The sequence below is a fragment of the Sus scrofa genome, chromosome 2 (genome assembly GCF_000003025.6).
Source record: "Sus scrofa isolate TJ Tabasco breed Duroc chromosome 2, Sscrofa11.1, whole genome shotgun sequence".
Taxonomy (NCBI): domain Eukaryota; kingdom Metazoa; phylum Chordata; class Mammalia; order Artiodactyla; family Suidae; genus Sus; species Sus scrofa.
The window spans coordinates 139,949,133-139,968,599 of NC_010444.4; the positions used below are offsets into that span (position 1 = coordinate 139,949,133).

At 38.6% G+C, this 19,467-nt stretch overlaps 2 protein-coding genes across 33 annotated transcripts in view; one reads left to right on the plus strand and one right to left on the minus strand.

The window, feature by feature from the left end:
• PKD2L2 (polycystin 2 like 2, transient receptor potential cation channel) overlaps window positions 1-7,377 on the plus strand; it is a 35,958-nt gene extending 28,581 nt beyond the window's left edge. The window contains exons 10-14 of the mRNA XM_021084834.1: window positions 170-271; window positions 1,415-1,479; window positions 2,054-2,108; window positions 6,648-6,760; window positions 7,193-7,377. Of these exons, the coding sequence (XP_020940493.1) occupies window positions 170-271; window positions 1,415-1,479; window positions 2,054-2,108; window positions 6,648-6,760; window positions 7,193-7,289 (432 nt within the window). The 3' untranslated portion in view covers window positions 7,290-7,377. The remainder of the gene's footprint in view (window positions 1-169; window positions 272-1,414; window positions 1,480-2,053; window positions 2,109-6,647; window positions 6,761-7,192) is intronic.
• FAM13B (family with sequence similarity 13 member B) overlaps window positions 9,356-19,467 on the minus strand; it is a 115,222-nt gene continuing 105,110 nt past the window's right edge. For 17 of the 32 annotated variants that reach the window (XM_021084803.1, XM_021084818.1, XM_021084804.1 and 14 more), the window contains 6 exons: window positions 18,802-18,885; window positions 18,498-18,593; window positions 15,164-15,247; window positions 14,906-15,069; window positions 13,991-14,092; window positions 9,356-11,722 (listed from right to left, as the gene is read on the minus strand). In XM_021084803.1, coding sequence (XP_020940462.1) covers window positions 11,599-11,722; window positions 13,991-14,092; window positions 14,906-15,069; window positions 15,164-15,247; window positions 18,498-18,593; window positions 18,802-18,885 — 654 coding nt within the window. In that variant the 3' untranslated portion in view covers window positions 9,356-11,598. The remainder of the gene's footprint in view (window positions 11,723-13,990; window positions 14,093-14,905; window positions 15,070-15,163; window positions 15,248-18,497; window positions 18,594-18,801; window positions 18,886-19,467) is intronic. The other 15 variants (XM_021084826.1, XM_021084829.1, XM_021084831.1 and 12 more) reach the window with 5 other exon arrangements.

The following is a 19,467-nucleotide window of genomic DNA, read 5'->3' on the forward strand; positions in this document are numbered from 1 at the left end:
CTACTCTACTCTATTATATATAGTCCACATAGCCATATCTCTATTATTGAGCATGACTTATTTTTAAAATTTAAATCTAACTTTACAAGTCCCAGCACTTGTCAGTCATTAATATTTAAGTAAAATTTTTATTCAATTTTTATTAAAACACTTAAATATTTCTCCCCAGAACATGTTCTTGGCAATAATTAATGATACCTATGCTGAAGTAAAAGCTGACTACTCAATAGGCAGAAGGCCAGATTTTGAACTTGGTAAAATGATTAAAAAGGTAAGTCAATTCTTCTCCTAATCAAAATTCTGAGACCAATCCTGCAGTCTGAATAACGCTTTAAAGCCCAAGTGGTTGTAGGTTTTGGGGGGTTGCGGAGAGTTTGGGCTTTTTTGTTTTGGTCCAGTGTTACTCATATTTGTATTATTTCACTACCAGGAGAAATGCTCTCTGGCTTTAAAAATGTGGCCAAAATTATTTCAGAGTAAAATATATCAAAGTGTTATTAAGCTATTTACTAAATGAGAAGAACTGGTGGGTATTATAATAAAACTCTCTTACCTCCAAGTTTTCAATTTAGATGCTGATAAATTCCTGCAAACAATTTGAAGCAGAGGTCCATGTGCCTTCCTTATCTGCCTCATTTTCCGTCAACACTATTTTGCTCAGTCTCCCCTGGCTCAGGAAGCCATGAACTTTTTATTCCTTTATCCCTTATATGGCCTGTTGCTTGTGTATAAAGTTCACCTACGATTTTTGCTCACACTTGTGGAACTCAAGGACACTGACTTGTAATGATACTACCTAGGCCCTTAGTACTTGTCAGCCAGCCTCTGTTTAGTAACATCTTAACTGTCTCAGCCTCTTTCCTGGGCCAGCCCAGTGTTGATCATATCACTCCTCTGCTCCCTGGGCTTGTAGAATTAAGTCCAATTCTTTACTCAGGTCTCCCAGTCTCACCTATCTGTAATCACTAGCCTTCCCTGACCCCCCAGGAGCATTCCCCTCCACTCTTGCTGACATCCTACTCTCTACAGAGAGAGTCCTCCCTGTCCTCTCAGCACCCGCCTCTAGGAGTTGTAATGAGCATTTAAGTGTTAACATCTTTAATGCAATAATTTTGTTTGTTTTTTAAAATTTATTTATTTCCCCAATACAATGCCATAAATCTTAATAGTATTTTTCAAAGATTTTCTTCTCAAGTTCAAGTGTGGGGCCCACCAGAGAAGCCTTTTTGCTTTTTCATCAGCAAGAAGAAACTAAGTAGTGACAAGGTGAAAGAAGCATCATCATAGCATTTGCCTCCACATCTCTTTAGGGTAGCAGTAGCGAAAGTCACACATTCCCTAATTCCTTTACCTTCATCCAAAATTAACAATGTTTTTTTTGGTGAAATTTTAAACTATTTTAAATTATGCCCAGAGTTACAACAATGCCCTCGAAAAACTCAAACTAAAGAAAGCTCAAAAGGATGAAAGTAAGGAAAGGTAAGATGACTTTTCTTCAATTTTTAGCTAACCATTTTAATACTCTATATTAGAAACTTAAATGAGAGTAAGGTTTTCACTGTGAAACAACCATCGTTCAGTGTGCTGATCCTAAATATGTTGTCAAACATCCAGTATCATGAAACCCAAAGCTAACTTAAGATTAATACAAGGCATGCCATGTTGCTCAGAAAAAGCTTTAACAGAAAGCAGGACAGGACAGGAAAGTCCCTCTAAAAAGGCAGTAAATGATTTTAGTCTACATTAAGTGCATGTTTTTAACTATCAAAGTGAAAACATTTTTACACAAAATATTTAAGAACATACTTCCATTTATTGCATCACTTCCTTGTCAAAATGCTTCCTAAATACAGACTTTTGGCAATGGGACATAATATAAACCTTTTTTTATAGCTAGAGATATGATACTCTAGAGAACCTATTAATGACATTTTCTGAATAATTAGTGTTATCAGAAAGAAAATGCAGTTCAGATCCTTAATATAGATATGGTTGTCATTTACCTTTTTACTGTTACATGCCTCTGATTTTTATTTTTATTTTATATCCTCAGTAAGAAAAGCGAAGATTTGGCTGAACAAGCCAGAAGAGAAGGCTTTGATGAAACTGTAAGATTTTTAGTTTTATTAGAAATATGCTTACAAAAAATGTCTGGTTAAGGAGTCCCTGCTGTGGTACAATAGGTTAAGGATCCAGCATTGCTAAGACTGTGGCATAGGTTTGCAGCTGAAGGGCTGCAAATGAAAAAAGAAAAAAAAAAAGTTCTGATTAAGAATTTAATGATTTAGGAGTTCCCTGGTGGCCTAATGGTTAAGGACTTGTCACTGTCACTGCTGCGGCTCAGGTTGGATCCCTGGCCCAAGAACTTCCACATGTGTGGCCAATAAAAGAACTGAATGATTTGCTTTTTCATAGCAGTAGTTGCCATCTCCAAATTTCTCCTAGAATCTAGATCCTTTCTAGCTTAGGACAAGTTGTTTGGATTCCAGATGCTCCCTCTCTCTTACTGCTGCTCTAAGCCAGATACCCTGTTCCTACAGCTCTACTCTCACTGAGGGCTTAGCACACAGGGTTTAGTGAGTATACTCTATTGAGATGATTATTTAATAGTTTCCTTGTAATCATCACTGTGATACATCATTTTAATGATTTTTTATATTTCAAAATTGTAACGTATACATTCAACAAAGGACTAAACATACGTTTTACCCTTCAAACAAGTACATATATTGGAGTGAGGTTTCTCATTATCAGGTAATGGAGCTGCAAAAATGGAACGGTTGAAGGTTCAAGTGAGCCTTGTGTTACTGGATTAAAAGTGTAGGTTGACATGTGCATGTGTGAGGGAGGGAGGGAGGATGTATCTTCCAGCTCTGCCCACTGAGAAGGCTAGCAGCAATGACATCCTCGTAGCAATAACACAAGTGTCCAAATACTAGTCTCCTCCAAACAGGAACCAGATCTCCTTGGATATACAATTAATTCCAGGAGTGGAAAGTACAGGTGCTCAAAGAATGAAGGAGATGTGTAAAATGGACACAAAAGTCGGCTTGAATGGGGCCCCCACTGTCATGAATATTAATTAATTTTGCTTTTTTTTGTAGGGCCACACCCATGACATATGGAGGTTCCTAGGCTAGGGGTCCAATCAGAGCCACAGCTGCTGGCCTATGCCGCAGCCGCAGCAACGCAGGATCCGGACCATGTCTGAAACCTACACCACAGCTCACGGCAACACCAGATCCTTAATCCACTGAGCGAGGCCAGGGCCCGAACCTGCATCCTCATGGATGCTAGTCAGATTCGTTTGTGCAGCACCGCACAGGAACTCCATGAATATTTATTTAAACCCATTGAATAAGGTAGGATTCCATTAGCCCATAATGACCTAAACGTATACATGAATAAAAGTCTGAGGAAGAAAAGGACATTTCCATAACTCTCCCCAAGATGCAAAGTAATTACAAAAAGAAAAGGATAAGGAGAAATCTGGAAGATAGCACTTTACAAGTTGAAATCATATCTACCTGACAGGACACTAAGAGAACACAAGATCCCTTCTGTAAAATTCCTGCCAAAGATGCCTAACAAGACAAAACACCACACAAAAAGAAACTGACAGACAGTCAACAAAACACAAATACAAAATTGGAGTCCATATTCTTCAAAAGTGTTAAGGTCATGAAAGTCAAGGTAAAGCTGAGGAACTACACCAGAACAAAGGAGATTAAAACATAGATAATACAATGCACAATCAGGGAATGGATCCTTTTACTACAAACAGCATCTTTAAGACAACTGGTAAATTTCAATGGAAGACCTAGGATTTAGATGGTAATAATCCATCAATATTAATTTTTTGGTTCTGATGATTATACTGTGCTTATACAGGAGACTATCCTTATATGCAGGAGATACACATGGAAGTATTTAGGGACAATAAGGCATTCATGTGGACAACTTCAAATACTTCGGGGGAAAATATCTGTATTGTTCTTGTGACTTTTCTGTAAATTTGAGATTCTTTTAAAAAAAAAAAAAAAAGGGAGTTTTCATTGTGGCTTAGTAGTAACGAACCCAGCTAGTATCCATGAGGACACAGGTTCTGCCCCTGCTCAGCGGGTTAAGGATCTGGTGTTGCTGTGAGCTGCAGTGAAGATCAAAGATGCAGCTCGAATCACGTGTTGCTGTGGCTGTGTCACAGGCCAGCAGCTACAGCTCTGAATCAACCCCTAGCCTGGGAACGTCCATGTGCTGCAGGTGTGGCCCTAAAAAAATAAAAAAATTTTAAAAAAAGGGCAAAAAATAAATTAATTAGTTAAAACAAAAAAAATTCAATAAACTATTTCTGAAATAAAAGACAATGTAATTGAAAGATATACTGAATGCCTGGGAAAAATTACCTAGAATGACAATGGGACTTGTCCAAGTAAAATTTGGATTTACTTCCTAGGAAAAGAAACTTAAGTTAGTATGACAATATTCAACACCGTAAATCAAGAAAACACCTACAATATACGCAAGGAAAGAAAATGTAAGCCAACAATTTTTATATCCAACAAAGATGTGCTTCGAGTATAAAGACTCTAACAGTCTTGAACATGTAAGACTGCAGGGAATACGACTATATTCCTGATGATTCTCTGTGAGGATCATCTTCAACCAACAAGAGATGACTGAGAAATTTTAGAAAAAGGAAGAAGAGAGATGGACGATCTCATGTGTAATTCCTATAAAGTTGAGGAATTATCATTTAAAGTTAATAACCAAAAACAAGAAACTAGCATATTTAAGAGTACAGTGGAGTTCCTGTCGTGGCTCAGTGATTAACGAACCCGACTAGCATCCATGAGGACGCAGGTTCGATCGCTGGCCTCGCTCAGTGGGTTAAGGATGTGGCGTTGCCGTGAGCTGTGCTATAGGTCGCAGACTTGGCTCAGATCCTGCGTTGCTGTGGCTGTGGTGTAGGCCGGTGGCTACAGCTCCGAATGGACTCCTAGCCTGGGACCCTCCAGGTGCGGGTGCGGCCCTAAAAAGACAAAAAAAAAAAAAAAGAGTATATAGTCCAAAATAATAAGAGACATTGTTTTATTAATTTTAAAACACATTTTTTTCACATTTTAACATCTCTGAAATAAAGTGTCATATTTGACAATCTTCTGTATTTTAACTGGCATCATTTTTTCCCTAAGTAATATATAAAATAATGGTGTAATGGTCTTACAATACACTCCATCTCTCAGATTACACAAAAAATGGTAATAGGATTACTTGGGTGGTACACGGGAAGGATATGAGTAAGAAAAAATTACAAGCTAAATTTTTTGTTCATGTTTGGTTCCTTGTTCAAGGAACCGAAACAAGAAAGGGAGAACCCAGGATATATAAAAAGACATATGAATAGAGAGACCACTAAAACAAAAATATATACATTCCTAAAGGAAGCAGTATCAAAACAAGAAAGAAAGCAGAAAATACACCACATGGTAAAAGACTTAAAATATACCTTAAAACAATATAACTGTGACCAGATACATCTGACCTTTCAGTAAAGACAAATAAGCTTAATTTACTTTAAAAAAAAATTTCAGATAGAATCACAGAGCAACATCCAATTCTATGCTATAGCCCAAAACATACACCTAAAACAAAGTGGTTCAGAAAAGTTAAGTATAAAAGGATGAGCAGGAGTTCCCATCATGGGACAGTGGTTAACGAATCCGACTAGGAACCATGAGGTTGCGGGTTCGATCCCTGGCCTTGCTCAGTGGGTTAAGGATCCGGCGTTGCCGTGAGCCGTGGTGTAGGTCGCAGATGCGGCTCGGATCCCGAGTTGCTGTGGCTGTGGCGTAGGCTGGCAGCAACAGCTCCGATTGGACCCCTAGCCTGGGAACCTCCATATGCCGCGGGAGCAGCCCAAGAAATGGCAAAAAGACCCAAAAAAAAAAAAAAAAAAAAAGAGGATGAGCAGAGGTGCAGCAGGCAAGCACAAGTTATCAAGGGACACAGCTTATCTAATTCAAGGTAGAATTCTAGACAAAGAGCTGTAAATTAGATGAAGGGCACTTTATAAGACTAGGATCAACTTTATTTTTCTTTTTAGGGCAGCTTATGGAAGCTCCCAGGCTAGGGGTTGAATCAAAGCAACAGCTGCCAGCCTACACCACAGCTGCAGCAACTCGAGATCAGAGCTGCGTCTGCGACTGCAGTTCATGGCAAAGCCAGATCCTTAACCCACTGAACCCGTGGGGCTCAAAAATCACAGCCCTAGAGAGTACAGTTTAAGATTCTCAACCCTGGAGTTCCTGCCATGGCTCAGCGGGTTAAGAACTGGACATAGTGTCCATGAGGATGAAGGGTCAATCCCTGAGATTGCTCAGTGGGTTAAGGATCCAGCATTGCCATAAACTGCTGAACAGGTTGCAGACGTGGCTAGAGTCTGGCATTGCTGTGGCCTTGGTGTAAGCCTGCAGCTGCAGCTCTGGTTAGACCCCTAGCCTGGGAACGTCTATATGCTGTAAGCGAGCTATGAAAAAAAAAGAAAAAGAAAAAAAAAAAAAAGATTCTCAACCCTGTGATGATTGTGTGCTATGAAACAGAGAAAGATTTTAAAGGTTGCAGCTTATACTTTCCTTCTAACTTTATAGGAGATTCAAAGTGCAGAGAAGATGAAAAAATGGAAGGAGAGGCTTGAGAAAAAGTATTATTCTACAGAAATTCAAGATGATTACCAGCCTGTCACTCAACAAGAATTTCGAGAGTAAGCATTTTTTCCTAACCAGGGCACTATGGGGTATCATATGGGGATGGGGGACATTCCATAATTTTCCTGAACCCAGAATCTTATTAAGATGTCACTTTTTTCAATTTTTCACCCAATTTTAAAATAACACCGAAAGCACAAGACTCCATTTGTTTAAATGTTAAGGTAAGAGCAAAACCAAGTGCTTTTGTCTTTACATCTCTAAGTAATAGGACCTGCCACTTCTACTTGATATGCCTAGCAGATACTGTGCTCCACACAGCTTTAGAATGTTAGATCCATAAGTGGCCATACTAGGCATGTTTTGGGAGCTTAAAATACTGTCTTCCCACTCAAAGTATTTTACAATAGGCATTAATAACCTAATGTCTCTTTATGTACAAAAATGTTACTGACTCATTCTCTACTTCCTTCTCAATTGTCCTCTAGCCTCTTCTTATATGCTGTGGAGCTGGAGAAAGAATTACACTACGTTAGTTTAAAATTAAACCGAGTGATGAGAAAGGTTTCAGCTCTACAATATTGAGACAAGTGGAGGTGAGACTCTCTGATACAATCATAATAGAGCATTTCTTTCTTCTTTTCCCTTTCTTTGTGCTTTTTATGGCTGCACCCGTAGCATATGGAAGTTCCCAAGCTAGGGGACTGAATTGGAGCCACAGCTGCTGGCCTACACCACAGCAACGCAAGATTCGAGCCTAAGCCACATCTATGACCTACTCTGCAGCTTACAGCAATGCCGGATCCTTAACCCACTGAGCAAGGCCCGGGATTGAACCCGCATCCTCATGGATACTAGTCGGATTCTTAACCCAGTGAGCCACCATGGGAACTCCTCATAGAACATTTCTAACAGTTTATTTCTGTACTGAATTATTTCCTAAACTTGTCCCATTTCAGGTATACTTTAAAAGCACAAAATCGGCTATTATCGAACTGACATCAGGGTCAATGATAACCATCGAATAATTCCAGAAATGGGACAAAATGTGCAATCCATGCATATTAAAACATGTCTCCCCAGTATACACACACTGGTACACATAAAGAATTTCATAATTAGATTATTAAATTCTAGGAATGTGAACAGAAAGTATAAAATAATACTGCTTAGTTCTTAGGGCAGGTCTCTAATTAATAACTCAGTAAGTTGGTAAAGACAATTTTCTCAATGTTACACAAGGTATAAGAACAGTGGGTGTTCTCATCTGTACCAAGTTCTAATTTCCTTTGGCCAAAGATAAATTAACAAATGCTTAGGATCCTAGAAAACCCTTATATAAGACTCCAAGTAAAATAATCTCACCTCCGTTCTTCCCAATTTGAAGTCTCCTAGAGAAAAGCAAAGTGAAAACAAATATCTCAGCCACCTTTAGAAATTTCACTAGTATTTTCTAGTATTTTCGAACTGGAAATTCATCTAGACAGTTTCTAAAGTAATATATCTAAAGTTTCCCAAAACTGCTTCTTCAACTACTTAATTTCTTTATCTTTTTAGGGGTGCACCTGTAGCATATGGAAGTCCTTAGACTAGGGGTTGAACTGGAGTGGCAGCCTACACCACAACTGCGGCAAAGCCAGATCCTTAACCCTATGAGGGACTGAACCTACATCCCATGGATACTAATCGGATTTTTAAGCTGCTGAGCCACAACAGGAACTCTGCTTCCTCAACTACTTAAAAAGCGAAATATGGAGCTCCCATCGTGGCTCAGTGGTTAGCGAATCTGACTAGGAACCATGAGGTTGCGGGTTCGATCCCTGGCCTTGCCTAGTGGGTTAAAGATCCAGCGTTGCCATGAGCTGTGGTGTAGGCCGCAGACACGGCTCGGATCCCGAGTTGCTGTGGCTCTGGTGTAGGCCAGCAGCTACAGCTCCGATTGGACCCCTAGCCTGGGAACCTCCATATGCCATGGGGCGGCCCAAGAAATAGCAAAAAGACCAAAAAAAAAAAAAAGCAAAATATCCTTTAAAAATAAAATAAAAGAACAAGGCAGAAGTTATCAGGGTTGTAAGAAATCAAGTTTGAAAAGTGGAAATGAGGGTGCTGCAAAAGCCCTATTTGAATGGTTGGGAAGTTGTGGATGGCTGGCATTGTGAAAATTCAAAGGAAACTCTTCTAATTTTTTAGGTTACATAAGCCCCCCAAGAAGAGCCATTTGTTCTCAGCTCAAGTGACATTATTTGACCACAGACTTCCACACTGGTGCTCAACAGTGCTTGAACTGTAAAACTCAAATAAAGTAATTATTAAATATACTCACCTTCCTCAAGCCAAGCTCTTCTCTGAGAGACTGCATGTGAAGTTTTCTTAATAGGGTAATTCACTGCAACGAGAAATGCTAACTACTCTCTCTCCATCTTCTTTATAGATTTTCAAAGAGAATCAACAACACAGCCTTTCCCTGTCTTACCACTCCCCAGAGCTGTAGCCAATCCCATAATTTAGTAACCCTGTCGTCTCCCCACAAGATCCCTCGTTGGGGTAATTCAAACAAAGCCTGAGAACATTAAGGCAAGGGAACACTTGAGGTCTCTATTTTTCTTTTTTAACATCTAGTGGGAAACAAAAACAAAACCATTTACGATGACTTAGAACATTAAAGTTCTTTTATTACAAAAGTCTATACAATGAAGTGCCAGACACAGCAATGCAGTTATACTGGTGGTCATATATATCTATATATTATTTGTATATAGATATACAGTTTTTACTTGTACCAAAGTAAAACTATCACAAACTGCCTGATTCTACCACTTACTGCTGAACTATGACACACAATACTGTCACACGGTGCTGCCATGCCACTTCTACCTATTCTATTTGCAGCCAAACATTAATAGAGAATAACCAACATCATGAAGCAGCTGTTAATTCTAAAATGAAACCAGTCAGGCCACTGACTTATAAAAATATGGTACTCATATAGATTTAGCATTATAAAGAAGGAATATATTATTTAAAACATTTAAATAGTGCATATGGACATTTCTGCATGTGGTATATAAAATAAAACATTCATATAAAACAATATACAGTGCACATTAAATTAGATGTTTAGATATACTCCTGTCTGGAGACTGAAAGAAATGAACTAAATGTACACTGCATAATGAATTTAAATCAAAGTCATAACATATTTTGGTGTTTTTTACTTCACTTTTTCAGGTATACATTACGAAAAACTTAGCTGTATCAAAAGGACACCACACAAAAAGGGCTGGATTTAGTGCTTTATTCCCCAACTATATGTTCATTACCAATGAATACTCCCTCTCCCCCAAAAAAGGCATTGCACACACAGGTGAAATGTGAACTATTAGATATGCTACTTATTATCAAGCTACTTCATGAGCTATCATCAAGCCAGTTCATGTAATAGTGCCAGAAGTCTGAGGTTCATGCTTCCCTCACATTATTAAAGAATGCTGTTGAAAGTCCACTTTTGTATGGACCAAATTATGGACATTAGCTAGTTAAGAAAACCATGCATGAGTCACTGCATGCAAAACATGGGCACAAAGTGAGACACTCATCAGTACAAAAAAGCACCCAGGAAGAAAATTAATACTTAGATTAAGCCTGACTGGAACATGCTATTAATGACTATTATGTTATTAGCACGAATAAAGTCACCATTCTATGAAAATAATTAGACTACAACAGGAAAGATCCTGAAGAAAAGCCATGCAAAGCCAAAGAAAAAAAGATATGCTGAGAGTATATGACAAGGGGCACACCACTATACATCTTGCAGCCAGCTGCTTTCAACAGCTGTGACTGAGCAAAAGGTGGTCCCTTTAGAGGATATTTTATGGATTCTGCTAATTAAAAAAGAAAAAAATGATGCAACCCCCTGAAGGTACATGTAAAAATGCAGTGGTATAGCCCTTGTTAAGAACAGAACAGGCGTAATGATTCTTTTGCCAATTTAAGCCCATTTGATTGAACACACAAATCCGAGCACCATCAGAGTTCCTACATACTGACATGGCTATTTTCTCACATTATCTGGAGGTGGGTAGGGGAAAAAAACAAAGGATCTAATCCAAGCAAATCATATCATCACCAGCTGATAAACTGTAATTGAGGGAACAAACAGTAACTTAAGTCCCAAAGGCAGCATGTGATATGATTCAGTTCTGTGTGATGTGCGGTGTGTGTTTTCACTACACTAATAAGCAAGGTCACTTTTTGGTCTACCCACTGTTATCTTCATCCAGGAGCTGTGTGACTACTGAATTGCAAAATTTTGCTAACATACTACCTGTGAGAAAGTGTCACTTTGGGAATTAAACAGAAACATGTTCCACAGCAGGACTTGAAATTTCAGTTGATTTTGGTTTTTTAGGAACACAGAGAACATAGTTGCATATGTGCACATTTATAGGCTTTTCTTTCAAATTTTCAGTCATTCTGTAAGAAAAAGGCAACTGAAGAATTCAATGTGAAGATTTTCCTCTCACTTTTCTTGAGTAATGAAAAACAAAACAATAAAGTTGGTAATAAAAAAAAAGCTTCTATCTCCAAAGTTCTTGAAGTTGAAAAGATAAAATATCAGTCTTTTACTAACACGATGTATCTGTAGTACAAAACAATGAAGAAAAGTGGATTACGCTAAAGGTAGAGAGGACAGTCTGCGGTTAATACGGAACATGGCCCTCTCTAGAGAGGGCCTACTCACCCTCCCATCACTTCTCTAGTGGCACCACAAGCAAGGACAGAATGAGATTCTCTGAGTGCCTGACAAAATGAATGAAAGTACTAGCCACGTACACATGATGACAGCTTCAAGGAATACAACTGATTTTATGATGTTTTCAAGGAGCATGTTTTATATGGATTTTGAAGAATCTTGTTTGCTGATAAGAACTTCAAGAAGCCTAAGCTTGGCTTTAATTTTCTTGTACTCCCTGTACTCCTCAAGTACTGGAACACGATCCTCCTTCTGGGCATTCCTAGGAGAGAAAATAAAATCTGTAATAATCTAGAGATCATCTGGAAAATAAAGTCCCAGAAGTCATCCTAATATGAGACAGAATATAAGATCAAATAAAAAACTGCTCTGCAAGAAAAAAAGATTACTGGATGAACTCCCCTCATCCCAATGGAAATGGGATGTGGAGTCCTAAAATACTTCTATTTTTGATAGATTTCTCTATTCACAGATTAACTGATGCAATTTTTTTTTTTGGCCACTGCATGCAGCAGCTTGATGTGGGACCTCAGTTCCCACAACAGGGATCAAACTTGGGCCACAGTGGTGAAAGTACTGAGTCTTAACCACTAGACCACCAGGGAACTCCTGATGCTATTATTTTACACATGACTTAACTATGGCTTCAATGAATTAAGATACTGAAGTAAAACATCAGTAGTAAAAAAGTCATTTTTCTCTTATATTGATGAGCCAATGCAATTCAGTTTAATAACTAGGTAAAGCATTAAACTATCCTAATTACAAGCAAAGTTTTCTTCCAAAAAAACAAGAATCAGAAGGTACTTAGAAAATGCATTCCTGCATTTGTGATTTTTTAAGTCATATATGCCAATCTACACAGAAGATTCTTAAATATGTAATCCCCCCTTATTCGTAGGGGATACCTTCTAAGATCCCCAGTGGATGCCTGAAATCAACTCCTATATACATACTATGTTTTTTCCTATACATACATACCCATGCCAAAGTTTTATTTATAAATTAAGAGATAAACAATAAATAACAATAAAATAGATTTAACAATGCACTGTAATAAAAGTTATGTGACTGTGATCTCTCTCAAAACATCTTACTGTACACATTTAATGGCTTTTCCATATTAAATAGCATTGTGGCTCTAACTTTTGCAGTTTGAAGTATGACAGCAAAATCAGTACAAATTTCTTTTTCCTTCTTCACAAGTTCATGGATAGACTTAGCAATCTCAGCGTATGATTTTTTTTTCCTTGCCTGAGTCAAGAACTTTCCCCTTTTCACTCAAAAGAAAAACTCTACAGCTTCACTTCAGAATATCTACCATCACTACTCTTGCACCCTGGGGCCATTATTACGAAAAATAAGGGTTACTTGAACATAAGACTGAAATACTGTGACAGCTGATATAATAAACAAGATAGATACTAACTGACTAAGGGGCAGGATACAGTGGACAAAAGGATGATTCATTTCCTAGGTGGGCCAGCATGAGATTTCATCATGCTACCCAGAATGGTATGCAATTTAAACTTTATGAATTATTTCTAGAATTTTCCATGTAACATTTTTGGACCAAAATTAACCACAGGGTAACAGAAACTGTGAATCGAAACTGAAGAGGAGGAACCGCTGTAGAGCTATTGGCTTAGTCAGAGCATCTGGTTACATGGAAAAACTTTTCTGAGGACTAGGATAAATGAATCCTCATTTCTGGCCAGAATCTGAATTAGAATGTATTCTTCTTAATTTTAAAAAAGCCACGGAGTTCCCTTCATGGCTTAGTGGTTAACGAACCCAACTAGGATCCATGAGGATGAGGGTTCGATCCCTGGCCTCATTCAGTGGGTTAAGGATCAGGTGTTGCCATGAGCTGTGGTGTAGGTCACAGATGCAGCTCGGATCCCGAGTTGCTGTGGCTGTGGTGTAGGCTGGCGGCTACAGCTCTGATTCTACCCCTAGCCTGGGAACCTCCATATGCTGTGGGTGCGGCCCTAAAAATAAATTAAATAAATAAATAAAGCCCCACTGGGTGAACTGTGCGTTACCCAAGTACACAAAAGCACCATGTTGTATTACAGGAGCCACATGACTGCCATGATGATACACACCTTGGCAATGGGGGCTGGCCTGACAAAACATGCAGCCTAAGCAGCAATGGTCTCAGTGTAAGAATCCAAAGTAGTTGAAGATACTACTCATGTTTGGACCATTTCTAGAAGGAGATCTCATTTCATGAACACTTCCAAGAGGGTGAGGATACCGAATCTAGGAACATAAAATCACTGCCCCTCAACCAATCCTCTCTAGGACAGCCCTGAAATATTTTATCAGATGTCGTTTGCTTCAGCTCTTTTTCTTTCCATTAATACAGCAGAGCTGCAAAGTATAAAGGAATATTTTTACTTCTGTTTTCAAAGCTAACATCTTTATATGCACAATTTATTTCTATTCTTACACATTCCTTTATACCAACAAAGGAGCATACTTGTGAGTTTAAGAAGAGGACTCAATTTTGTGCTGCTCAACTCACCTGCCATTCTGTTGATAAAATGCTTCTTCAAATTCCCGTAATGTTTTACGTAGTTTCTTTTTTTCAGCTCTGGCTTTCCATAGTTGTTCCAGTAATTCAGGCCTAAAATTGAAATGGGAACAAAACAGTTGAAAGGGCATTTTTGATTCATTATGTTCTTAACAGTGTTTCTAACCCTGTCTGCAAAATAAAGTAAGCTGGGGAGCTTTTAGAATACACTAGTGTCTCAGCTCTACCTCAGATCAACTAAACCAGAATAGTGCCAAAAGGAGTCTGCAGCAGTACTTTATTTCATTTATTTATTTATTTATTTATTTATTTTTGCTTTTTAAGGCAACACTCACGGCATATGGAGGTTCCCAGGCTAGGGGTCGAATCGGAGCTGTAGCCGCCAGCCTACGCCATAGCCACAGCAACGAGGGGATCCGAGCTGCATCTGCAACCTACACCACAGCTTTTGGCAATGCTGGATCCTTAACCCACTGAGCGAGGCCAGGGATCAAGCCTGCACCTCACTGTTCCTTATTAGATTTGTTTCTGCTGTGCCACAACGGGAACTCCTGCAGCAGTACTTCAAAAACAAAAACAACTACCCACATGCTCTTAAAGTGAAGCCAGGACTAAAAACTACAGTCAAAGGCCGTATCAGGTAAAGAAGCTGACAGACCATGGGATAATCCTCAGCAGGCTCTGCCACTTTGTTACACAGCAAATGTAGATTTTAGAGTTGTTTAAAATTTTTAAAACACACTCATGTCCAATAAAGAACATGTATTTGTAAAGTACACTTTTTAAAATGGGTTTATTTCTTGAGCACTGCATTCATTCTCTCCAAGTTAATTATTTAATATTAAATTTCTTTGCATATAAATTTTACTACGCAAATAGGCTAAAATCACAAAACAGCATACATACATAGAAGCTGCTCGAGTACTTGATAATCGGAGATCTAGAGCCAGTTTTTCTTGATTTTCTTCAACATCAGATTCTGGGTTTTCCAATGAAGACTGTGCCTGTACAGCAGTTTTCAAGATATCAGTTAACTCAGACGACAGGCTAACACCATCTTCTTCTTCTTCCTAAAAAGATATCCAAACAAAGAAGCAATCATTCCATGACTTCCAACTTTTCCTTTAGGAGGGAGATCAGAGAATGATTTCTCTTAATGAGTACCTTGATTTCTTCAAAAAAATGTGCAGTTTCTCCTTCTATGATGGGCTGTAACATCTGACCCCTTCGCTTGGTGGATGGAGATCCCTGTAACAATAAACGTACAAATGGGGTACTTTTTAAGTATTTAAAGTATTCAATGAAGATTCACTTCATGGAGTTTCTGCTGAGGCTCAGCGGGCTAAGAACACGGCATAGTGTCCGTGACGATGCAGGTTCAATCTGGCCTGGCTCAGCGGCTTAAGGATTCAGTGTTGGAGCTCCCGTCGTGGCTCAGTGATTAACAAATCCGACTAGAAACGATAAGGTTTCAGGTTCGATCCCTGGCCTTGCTCAGTGAGTTAAGGATCCGGTGTTGCCATGAGCTATGGTGTAGGTTGCAGACTCGGCTCGGATCCCCGAGTTGCTGTGGCTCTGGCGTAGGCCGGAGGCTACAGCTCCAATTCGACCCCTAGCCTGGGAACCTCCATATGCTGCATGAGCGGCCCAAGAAATGGCAAAAAGACAAAAAAAAAAGGATTCAGTGTTGCCTCAAACTGCAGCATTACATCACAGATGCACCTCGGATCTAGCATTGCTATGGCACAGGCCTGCAGCTGCAGCTCCAATTCAATACCCCTACCTGGGAACTTCCATATGCCACATGTGCAGCCATAAAAAGAAAAAAAAAAAAAACTCACTTCTCTATTTTAAAGTTTAACAGATCTTAAAAGTTATTCTTAAAACCCTAACCATATGCTTAAAGTTTTTAGTAATTCCTTACTAAATTTATTTTTGTTTTCTTGTTATTTATGCTTAAGACTGACAAATGATAATTTATGCCTAGGTAATGCTAAAAGAGCTCATTCAAGAAATGTTTTTAAAATTCTAAATGATAAAAGTGTTACATATAATTGAGAGTATTTTTCTTTTTAACGATAACTTTCAACTTTATTGGTCTACAGACCCCTTCATACTCCTTTTTAAAAAACAAGAGCTTCATTATGATATAACTCATATACCGTAAAATTCACTCTTTTAAAGTGCTCAATTTGTGGCTTTTAGCATATTCGCCAAGTTGTACAACCATCACCGCCAATTACTGTATCCATGCGCCCTCTCTCTCCAGCCCATGGCAAACAACAAGCTAGGTTCTGTCTCCATGGGCTGGCCTATGCTAGTTATTTCATATAAATGGAATCATACAATATGTAGTCTTTGGTGACAGGCTTTTTTTCCGTTAGCATAAATGTTTTTAAGGTTTAACCATGCTGCAGCATGTACCATACTCATCCCCTTGCATAGCTGAATAATACTTCGCTGTGTAGATATAACTCATTTTGTTTATCCATCAGCTGGCTAGACATCTGGACTGTTTTTATACTCTGGATATTATGACTAATGCTGTCTGAACATTTGTGTACCAATCTTTGTGTGAACATATGTTTTCAATGTTCATGACACCTAGGAGGAAAACTGCTAGGTCATATGGTATGCTCAAGCTTTTGAGGAACTGCTAGCACCATTTGTTGGAAAAAGCTATTCTTTCCTATTGTCTTGGCTTAACTTTTATTTATTTTTTTTGGCTGCATCCGATGTATGTAGAAGTTCTCAGGTTAGGGACTGAACCTGTGCCACCCTAGTGACTTGAGCCGCTGCAGTGACAACAGTGGATTCTTATCCTGCTGTGCCACAAGGGAACTCCCATTAACTTTTAGACTCTAAATTCTCTTTATGATAGTCATATTTAGAATTCTGTAGGTTCTAGAAATGCTTCCAACAGACTGTTTTTAAAAACAAGCCTTCCAAAGGTTTTAGAATTCCAAATTCTAAACTGATTTTCATAAAGAAACTCAAAGATGGAGTTCCTGCTGTGGTGCAGTTAGTTAAGGATCTGGCATTGTCTCTGCAGTAGTGTGGGTTTGATCCCTCGCCCAGTGCAGTGTGTTAAGATCTGGTATTGCCACAGCTATGGCATAAGTCACAGGTGAGGCTCAAATTCAATCCCCGGCCCAGGAACTTCCATATGCCGCAGGTGCGGCCAAAAAAGAAAAAAAGAAATTCAAAGACTACTTAAACCATACCAAATTATGAAAATGCCAGTGACATACAAAAATACCTTGTAGTCAGAAGATACAAATCGGTGTTAAATAAACTGTTATGTATGAAAGGAGTATAATCTATAATAAAAGATTCATTGTTCAAAGAAAATTGATTATATTTAATGTTAATATAAGGGCTAAATAAAAAGCACATAGAAGGCCATTGTAAACCTTCTAATAATGAGTAGTCAGACAGTCAAAGTCTAAAGGGAACCACTATCCAAGAAACCATCAACATAAAAGCAGCCTGTAAGCGTAAGCAAACCATAAGCTCCAGAGAATCAATTCCTAGGAGATGATGCAGAATGGGCTACATGCTCTTTTCTATGAGCCTGAGAGCAATCTAGAGCTACAGTACCTAACAGTTAATTTGGGGATAGCATTTACCATGTAGCTAAATATCAGAGTTTTCATTTTTCTCAAAAAATGCATATACCTATGGCATATGGAAGTTCCTAGGCTAGGGGTCGAATCAGAGCTGTAGCAGCCAACCTAGGCCACAGCCATAGCAATGCGGGATCTAAGCCACATCTGTAAACTACACCACACATCACGGCAACGTCAGATCCTTAATCCACTGAGTGAGGCCAGGGATCAACCTGTATCCTTGCAGATACTAGTTGGGGTCATTACCGCTGAGCCATGACAGGAACTCCCTAAGTATTATTTTAATAGACTTTTTTTAAAAAGATGAACTTGAAAAAAATCATGCAATTAACGGATCATCATCATGACGGCCATCACAAAACTGATGTATTCTGAAAGGCATGAGTTTAAATGGAAAGAAATAGGCAAGGGTCTGAAACATGAGTTTTTAATTCTACAAGTAAGTGACCCTGGGCACATCACTCCTGAGTCTCAGTTTCATCATCTGTGAAATGAGGCTACAACTTGTGAGGACTTAAATCATACAGACAGAAATGCTTATAAAAGTCCTGGGAGATAGTAGTAGGCACTTACTAATCTTCTATTCCTTTTGTTGTTGTTGTTGTACTTGTGGCATGTGGGAAGTTCCCATGCCAGGGACTGAACCTGAGCCACAGCCGTGACCTAAGCCACTTCAGTGACAATGCCGGATCCTTAACCCACTGTGCCACAAGAGAACTCCTAATTTTCTATCCTTTTAAAAGCAGTAGCCTCACCTTACTTAAACAGCTCTTGGATGTGTATTTCTCCAATATACCACCATAACAACTTATTTTAAAGAGTAGGTCTTGGTAAAATGAACTAGAGAAATACTCGCATGTTTTACTTACAAGGACAGGAGTGATGCTAGCTCTTGTCAGCATCTGTTTTACAAGTCTGTATCTATCATAGAGAGGTTTAACAATGTGCCTTTCTTCCCTGGTCACCTGAAGCAAGAAAAATGGACATCTAAAATTTCTAAAGCATGAAGCAATATGACTTTCCCTCTAATTTTTAAAGTTATTTTAAGTAAGTAGGCAATCTCCCAAATGTAGGAAACAATGCTCTTTGAAACAGCTCTAAGATGTGGGCCGCAAAAGTGATTCATGTTCTTTAAGAGAGAAAATCAAATCTTTTTAGCAAGAGAGACATTACCGGCCTTCCATGTTGACTTTCATAATAAAGAAGACTTTTCTGGAGAGAAGTTTTCTCTTCTACCAAATGATCTTTTGTCATTTTCTAGAATAAAAAAACAAACACAACAAAACAAAACAAAACCCTCCCATTAGCAGCATCATTCTCTTCACCCCCACAAGGTAAATAATTAGGTTGAAAGGGCAGCCCATTATCACTCTAGCTTAGGTTAAGAATGCATCTTTTGCTTATGGATTTGCAGGCAACATTTTTCAGTCTGGTCTTCAAGTAACTAGGTACCAACCCCCTTTGGTGGTTTGATTTGTACTTTATCTTAATAAGTTATGAATACTAGAGATTAGTGACCTTGGGTAAGTTTCTTATCCTCTTTTTGTTCAACATCCTAATCTTTAAAACAGGGATACTTTACCTTTCTGACAAAGATCTAATGAGGACTAAATGACTTAATACGCTCCAAAAGCATTTCAGCAGTGCCTACTCAGCATACAATAAGCAACATACATGCCTATTACTTTAATTTTGCACATAATCTTTTATTAGTATTATAACTATCATTTTATGTGTGCATATGCACACAAAATACACGCATACAGAGTACAGTTCTTATAACCTGGTACTTCTCCTAAACTATTAAGAAAACCTGGCAGAAGTACAGTGGAAAGATCC